Below are 8,352 nucleotides of genomic sequence, written 5' to 3'. Positions count from 1 at the left end.
TCTGTCGCATGTAGTGGGAAGAACACCGGGTCTTCCGGTATCACTCAGTCAGTGAACTTTTGGGTCACCTGGCGGACTCCTCTCCAGAAGTTCTGTAGCCGCGCACAGGACCAAAATATATGTAAGAGGGTACCCTTCTCCTCCAAGCAGCGCCAGCACAGGTCTGACGATCCCGGGAAGAGAGTACGCAGTAATACCGGGGTCCTGTACCACCGCGTAAGGATCTTGTAACTCGTTTCTTGGGTTCTGGAGCACATGGAGGACTTATGGGTGAGCTTGAGTATGCGCTGTCTCTTACTCGTCGTGAAAGTACAGTTCAGGTCTCTTTCCCATCTAAGAAGACATGGGATCAGGCTGCCCTCAGGGGGGGCGTTCAGTATGCCATACATCAGGAAGAGGGTGTGCATGATCACCCCGGCCCCGGTACAGATCTCCTCTAGGGTCGTGGGTGGTTGCTGTATGGCGTCAGGGGGTGTCATACTACTCAAAAAATGTCCGAGCTGAAGTGCTCTCATGTAGTCTAATTTGTATGGGCCTGTGGGATCTGTCAGCTCTGCAGCGGTTTTCCATTTACCCCTGTCACTAAAATGAGACATTTGGCTAAAACCCGCCTCGCGTAATTCAAGTAATTTCCCATCGTGGAGGCCCGGCTCGAGGGTGTCCCATGACTGGTCTCAGTGGGGAGTTATGTGTCGCAAGTGATGTTCTTGTCAGTAGGTGTGTGGTGACTTTAACCATTGCCCCTATCAGTGGGTGTCGTCTCATCACCGGGGGCAAAGCCGCCGAACACCACAGCGCCCCCCGGAGCGGGACACTACTCTGTTCCTGCTCCACCTGTGTCCACAGCTTGATATCGGCGTGGCAGCACCAGTCCACCAGCCTTCCAAGATGGGTTGCCTGGTAGTAAGCGCGGAGGTCGGGCATAGCCAGGCCTCCGTGCATTTTTGGTAGTGAGAGCGTCTTCCTGCTCAGTCGAGGACTTTTCCCTGCCCACAGAAATCTGGTAAAGGCAGTGTGCGCTTGTTTAAAGAAGTCACCCGGAATCAACACCGGAAGGGCCTGTAGGAGGTAGAGAAACTTCGGCAGTACCGTCATCTTAAGGAGTTTACAGCGGCCTAGCCATGAATGCAGACCTCTGGTCAAGCAATTTCTTTACCGTCGCAAGTAGTGGTGGGAAATTAAGTTGGAAGAGCCGGTCAAACAACGTTGGTATGTAGGTACCGAGGTACTTCAGGGCCTTGTCCGTCCACTTCAGGTCAAAACTCTCCCTGAGTTCCGCAAGTCTGTGTTGAGGAATCCCAACACCCATGGCCTCCGATTTAGTAAAATGAATCTTCAAGTTAGAGAGCTGGCCATATATGTCAAATTCCCGCATGAGATGTGTCAGGGAGGTAGAGGGGTTCGTGAGTGTAAACATCAGGTCGTCTGCGTAGGCAGAGACCTTATCTTGCGTTTTGCCTACCGTCACCCCTGAGATGTCCGGGTTCCGTCTAACATGACACAGGAAGGGCTCAAGGGATAGGGCGAAGAGCAAGGGCGAGAGAGGGCAACCCTGCCTAGTGGCGTTAGATATCGGGAAAGCCTCCGATAGTACTCCGTTCGCCTTAACTCTGGCCGTGGGTCCCGCATAGGCGGCTCCCACCCAGCTCAACATCCGGTCCCCCAGGCCCACGTCTCAACGTTGTGAACATGAATTCCCAATTTACCCGGTCAAATGCCTTCTCGGCGTCTGTCCCTACCATCACGCAGGGTTTCTTGCCACTAACTGCAACATGTAGTAAATTAAGGACCTTGATGGTGTTGTCCCTGGCTTCCCTCATCGGGAAGAATCCCACCTGATCCAAGTGGATCAGGTGAGGAAGGTGTTGCTGCAATCTGGAGGCCAGGATCTTGGTGAACAGTTTGAGGTCTGCGTTTAGAAGGGATATGGGGGAGTAACTCCCACACATCGATGGGTCCTTCCCCCCTCTTTGGGTATCACAGAGATCTGGGCCTGGAGTGTGGAACTGTGGAAATGGTGTCCAGCACCAAGATCGTTAAATAACTCCACCATTCGCTGTCCTAGAGATTGCAACAGGACCTTGTAATAGTACACAGTAGTGAGGCCGTCGGGGCCAGGGGCCTTGCCTTTTTTAGTATTGCTGAGAGCGAGCTGGAGTTCTGCTAGGGTGATGGGTTCCTCTAAGCTTTCACTGGCCTCTGTCGGAAGTGCTGTCATGTGAGATCTGTCAAGGTAGTCCGCCACTTGGTCGTGTGTGGAGGTCGGGGTGTGTAAGTTATATAGGGCCTCATAGAACGATCTGAACTTACTAGTGATTTGGTGGGGTAAGGATGCCCTCTGCCCCTCGGGTATTCACGTGTGGGATGTAGGATGCTTGGCGTTGTGCCTAAAGAGTTTGGGTCATGAGTCTGCCACACTTATTGCCCGACTCATAGACCTTTCTCCGGCACACTTGCATCGCCGTTTTAGCTCTGTACTGCAGGATGTCCGTGATTTGCGAGCGAACAACATCCAAGTCGGCCCCCAAACGGGCAGATGGAGTCACCTTGTGGGCCGCCTCCAGAGTCCGCAGTTTATCTAAATGCTGGTTCAGCTGCCTCGTCCGATTTCGTTTTAGTCTGGCGCCGTGTTTTATCAGGACCCCTCTGATGACGGCCTTATGGGCCTCCCAGACTACTCCGGGATCACTATCTGTCGTGATGTTAAGTTCAAAGTATCGATCTATTTCAGTTACCACGTCCGCTAAGACCTCAGGGTCTTGTAGAAGACTTTCATTAAGTCTCCATGTCGAATTTTGTCCCGAGTTGACTTCCGAGAGCGCATATTTCAGTCCTACCGGGGCATGGTCGGACCACGTGATTGAGCCAATTGATGTGTCCTTAATCGCATGTAATTGACCATGTGGGGCGAAGAGGTAATTGATGCGGGAATACGACTGGTGGGGTTTGGAATAGAAGGAATAATCGCGCTCCCCGGGATGGAAAAGTTGCCACGTATCGACGCATGTCATGTAGCAACATCTGTCACTTCTCAGGGGTATTTAACCCCTTTACATTCAGGGATAGGATGTTGAGCAGGTCCATGGCCGCACTCGGGAGGGCGGGAGGGGGAAAAAAGAGAGGGGGATGGGAAGGAGAGATTAGGAGTAGTAGAGGCTGAAACTAGAGTGTGTAGGTTCCCGAGGGGGGGAGTGACAGAGAAAAAGAGAGAGGGAGCAAAGAGCTGACACTAGGTTGTGCAGCTACAGAGAGAGTCTAAAGTAGCCCTAACGGCTATAGCACTCACCGACCTCTCCTCACAGAGAAGATATCGGGGTATGGATTACCTTCCTACTCGGGGTAGTGGGTGTACAAAAGCAGGGTATGAAACTGGCTACCCGGCCTACTCCCCCATCATATTTGTGCGTACATGTATACATACACAAACATATAGATATCGTGTAACGTATATCGGCATTGCAAGTAAAACAATCACATTGCAGAAACAAGAATAAAATAATATGAAATAAGCCAAGCAGCATGCAAGTGAACATAAACGAGGGTAATCAATAGCGCAAGAAAAAACTTGCAAATATCCGCTTCAGCAGATCGTCTATAACCACAGCAAGCAATGTATATATGTTGGGTCCCCCCTCCTCCCTGGGGCAGTACAATCCAAACCGCTTATCCCTCCCACGATCCCAAACAAGTGTAAGAGCCAAATGTCTCCGCCAGTTCTAGTGACAGTCTCAGCGGGGGGGCTCAGCAAACGCCAAAGACGGGTCTTCCCATCCCCGGCAACCGAGCCACTTGTCCCCAAAATAATGCTTGGCAGATTCCGGCTCTTGGGGTGTGTCAACTGCTTCACCAATTGGCAAGGAACCCCCGTATACAAGGCCTCCCCACCCCCACCACATCATCAGCCCACCCCCCACCAGACCCCATGGTTCTTCCGCGGGACCCATCCTCCGTGGTACCCCACAACATGCCCCCCCCCCCCCCAACAACCCAAAGGAGGGGATGGGTGAAGGCAAAATCGACCAGTCTGTCACCCGGTGATCCCGTGGGGGCGGATGTGCAGGGTGCGAGGGGTCAGCATCGCTCCTAAAAAAGTGTCATACCCGGGTGGTCTTCAGGGTAGGGATTCTCATCAGTAGGGGGAGCGGGGGAAGGTGCCGCAGGCCAGTCCAGGTACAGTCCAAGTACAGGAAAAGTCATGGCGGTGTGCGGCAAGTGGAGGGCGAGGGTGTGGGTAAAGCAAGCGTGAGGGGATTGCGAGTGCAGGTGAGCAAGATCAGAGAAGGGGAGACATGGCCCAGGGCCTACTCACGTGACTCCCCCTGCAAAGCCGATCGATTCCTCCGTCTTCCACGGTGCTGGCGGGGTGGTAGTGGGCCGCGTCGAGCCAAGGGCCCAGATCTTCCGGGTGTTCTCGGGAGAAGCTGGAGCCAGTTGGGCACTTGAATGGGGTCTGTGTCCATGAAGCGGAAGATCTCCGGGAGGTCCGCCGCTGTCTGCAGTGAGAAGGATCCCGAGTCGCTCCGAAAGGTTACCGACAGAGGGTTACCCCATCTGTAGGTCAGGTTCTTCTGTCTGGCCAGGTTTAGGAGGGGACGGAGCAGGGCCCTGCGGCACAGCGGCACCCTGGAAAGATCCAGCAGGATCTTGATCTGCGCGCCCGCGTGGTCTGCATCTCCAAAGTCCCAGGCTCTCCTAAGGATCGCTTCCTTTTGTGCATAGCGATGGAGCCTACAGATGACGTCACGCGGCCTCTCCGGATCCGCCGGTCTCGGGCCTAAGGCCCTGTGCACCCGATCCAGGATGATCTGTTCCTCCGGTTCCCCCAACACCGCTCTGAACAGTTCGACAACAGCCTCTCCGAGATTTTCGCCGTCAGTTCCCACCGGCATTCCCCGCAGCCGCAAGTTATTGCGGCGGCTGCGGTCCTCGACGTCTTCCAGGTGGAGCTGCAGGTCAATGGCCGCGTCACGGTGTAGGTCCCGGGATTGCTCCAGCGCCGCCACTCTGGCCTCCAAGGAGGACACACATTTCCCACGACGTCACCCGTTCCGCTAACGTGGAGACCTCACCGCGGATCTCCTGGATGTCCCGATTGTGGGTCTCCTCCAGACGGAGGATAAGGGTTTCAATATTGGAGCGCGGTGGGAGGGCCTCAATGTCCGCACGTGTCGGCAGGGCCAGCAGCAGGGACCTAATCTCTTGGTCCTGCATCTCGGCGTCGATCTGCTGTTCCTCGGATGCCGGGGTGTCGAGGATGGCTGGATGTGGTTCCAGGGACGTCGCTGGCTGGTCGTCTACAGCAGGTAAGCCGGAGTCTGCAGCCAAGGTGTGGGCCTCACACTGAGGTTCGCTCGCTGAGCCACGTGGAGCAGTTGCCCTGGCCCCCGGGGGATTTGCCTTGTAAACTGCAGAAGTATTTAGAAATTTCGCCCGATTTCACTTTGGAGGGTGTCTTGCCCCTTGTTGCCCTAGTGCTGTATCTTTTCGTTGAGTGCATGCCGATTTTTAAATGTGTTTTTGCCGTTTTTGGGGAGTCTTGTCCGGGAGCTCAGACAGAAAGCAGCTTCACACAGCCATGTCCAGGCCACGCCCCCCGATCTTTTTTTTTTTTTTTAACACGTCTAGTAATAATCTTTTTATTTCTATTTTAGGAGATGGACGGGAGATGAGGAAAACCTCAGATAATTATCTCACTTTGTCTCCAGACTGTAAAGTAGAAGATGAGGACATCACACAGTATAGTCCAGGAGAAAACACGACTACCTCAAATGTCCATCCGGCACCACACAGTGTAGATGGACCATCGTATTCCTCTTATCCTGAGGAACCTCAGACTGTTCGGGACGGTGAGAAGCCGTATTCCTGTTCTGAGTGTGGGATATTTTTTTCAAAGAAGTCCAGTCTTTACAGACATCAGAGATCTCACAAGGGGGAGAAGCCATTTTCTTGTCCTGAGTGTGAAAAAAGTTTTGCACAAAAATCAAATCTTGTCACACATCAAAAATCTCACACGGGAGAAAAGCCGTATTCCTGTCCGGAGTGTGGGAAACGTTTTTCAAAGAAATCCCATCTCTACAGCCATCAGATGTTACACACAGGAGAGAAGCCGTATTCCTGTTCTGAGTGTGGGAAATGTTTTTCACATAAGGCCAGTCTTAACATACATCAGAAATCTCACACGGGTGTGAAGCCGTATTATTGTCCTGAGTGTGGGAAATGTTTTGTGAATAAACCACAACTTGTCATACATGAGAGGTATCACACGGGGGAAAAACCGTATTCCTGTCCTGAGTGTGGGAAATGTTTTTCAGTTAAGTCGCGTCTTTACAAACATCAGAAATTGCACACAGGTGAGAAGCCATTTTTCTGCCTTGAGTGTGGGAAACGTTTTGTACAAAATTCAGAACTTGTCGTACATCACAGATCTCATACAGGGGAAAAGCCGTATTCCTGTCCTGAGTGCGGAAAATGTTTTTCAAAGAAGTCCAATCTTTCCATACATCAGAGATCTCACACGGGGGAAAAGCCCTATTCCTGTGCGGAGTGCGAGAAATGTTTTTTAAAAAAAGTAGAACTTGTCACACATCGGAGATCTCACACAGGGGAAAAGCCATATTCTTGTTCTGAGTGTGGGAAATGTTTTGCAGACAAGTCCAATCTTTGCAGACACCAAAAATTGCACACTGGTGAAAAGCAATATTCCTGTTCTGAGTGCGAGAAATGTTTTATACAAAGATCAGAACTTGTCAGACATCTGAGGACTCACACAGAGGAAAAGCCATACTCCTGTCCTGAGTGCGGGAAATGTTTTTCACTTAAGTCCAATCTTTACAAACATCAGAGATCTCACACGGGGGAGAAGTCATATTCCTGTTCCGATTGTGGGAAATGTTTTTTCCAAAAATCAGAACTTGTCACACATCAGAGATCTCACACGGGGGAAAAGCCGTATTCCTGTCCCGAGTGCGGGAAATGTTTTTCAGGGAAGAACAATCTTAGAACACATCAGAGATCTCACACGGGGGAGAAGCCGTATTCCTGTGCTGAGTGCGGGAAACGTTTTTCAGACAGGTCGGTACTTAACAAACATCAGCGGGTACACACAGGTGAGAAGTTGTATTCCTGTTCTGTTTGCGGAAAATATTTTAAACAAAAATCAGATCTTGTCATACATGAGAGGACTCACACAGGTGAGAAGCCGTATTCCTGTCCCGAGTGCGGGAAATGTTTTTCACAGACGTCCAGTCTTTACAGACATCAGAGATCTCACACGGGGTAAAGCCACTTTCCTGTCCTGAGTGAAGAAATTGTTTTTCAAAGACGTCCAATCTTAACAGACATCAGAGATCTCACACGGGGAGAAGCCACGTTCCTGTCCTGAGTGAGGGAATTGTTCTTCACTGAAGTCCTGTCTTCCTGTACATCAGGGATCCCACACAACCCTCGAGGTGTATTAGCGACTTGAGTGCGGGAAATGTCCTGTATATGAATGTTGCTGGACATCACAGCTCTCATGTGGGGAAGAAGCACACCCCGATATACACCTCAGATATACTCCATGGCTGATCTTCATCATGTAAGAAACACTTCATAAGGAGATCAGAGATCACCAAAGACATGGATGAAGTGTTGTACCGTGTTGGCCATTGATAGCAGTAGAAAAATAAAAATGGAGTCATTGGCTGAGTACATTTTGTGGTGTAAGATTTCACAAACAAAATACTAGGCAATTTTTTTCTGAATAGACTCCTAATTGTCAGGAGAAATGTATTTACCCATTTCAGTACCAGGGAATTTCTGCCCAGGTCAGCTTTCATTTTGTCATTTCGTTGCATTTTGAATCACAATTGCAAGGTCATGCAACTCTGTACCCAAATAAAATTGTTATCATTTATTTTAGTGGTATTTAATCATGAGTGGGTTTTTTTTTTTTTTTTTTTTTGCTAAACAAATCAAAAATAATGACAATTCTGAAAAAAAAAATGTTTTTGGTTTCTGTTTATAAAGTTTTGCAAATAGGTAATTTTTCTTCTTCACTGATGGCCACTGGTGAGGTTGCACTGATGAGGAAGCACTAATAGGTGGCACTGATGAGCATTGATAGGCACCCTGATTATTAGTGTACATGTGCCCTGTCAGCCTTGCCAGTTATCAGCTCTCCTTTCTTCAGACAGTGACAGCGAGTGAGGAAAGGACTGCTGATAACCGGCAAGTTAGTTTACATGTAATCAGCTGATCACATAGGTTGAACTTGATGGACTTGGGCTTTTTTCAACCTCACCTACTGTAACGGTCACCACCGTTTATGACCTTCCATCCCATCCAAGACAGCTTATCGACACTCCAACCAAC

At 50.3% G+C, this 8,352-nt stretch overlaps 1 protein-coding gene across 1 annotated transcript; it reads left to right on the top strand.

Moving 5' to 3' along the window:
• Window positions 1–5,237: 5,237 nt before the first annotated feature.
• LOC120935536 (zinc finger protein 585A-like) lies at window positions 5,238–7,404 on the top strand. Its single transcript, XM_040347586.1, has 2 exons — window positions 5,238–5,303; window positions 5,825–7,404. The coding sequence occupies exons 1-2, from the start codon at window positions 5,238–5,240 to the stop codon at window positions 7,277–7,279; spliced, it is 1,521 nt and encodes a 506-aa protein (XP_040203520.1). The 3' UTR covers window positions 7,280–7,404.
• Window positions 7,405–8,352: the final 948 nt, after the last annotated feature.

This window comes from Rana temporaria, chromosome 4 (genome assembly GCF_905171775.1).
Source record: "Rana temporaria chromosome 4, aRanTem1.1, whole genome shotgun sequence".
Lineage (NCBI taxonomy): Eukaryota > Metazoa > Chordata > Amphibia > Anura > Ranidae > Rana > Rana temporaria.
The sequence above is the reverse complement of the archived record's forward strand: the minus strand, read 5'-3'. Positions and strand labels throughout refer to the sequence as shown.

Coding starts and splice junctions, on each gene's coding strand:
- LOC120935536 (XM_040347586.1), top strand. CDS start 5,238: ATGCCGGGGTGTCGAGGATGGCTGGATGTGGTTCCAGGGACGTCGCTG. Junction 5,304..5,824: donor TGGCTGGTCGTCTACAGCAG/GTAAGCCGGAGT, acceptor TCTTATCCTGAG/GAACCTCAGACTGTTCGGGA.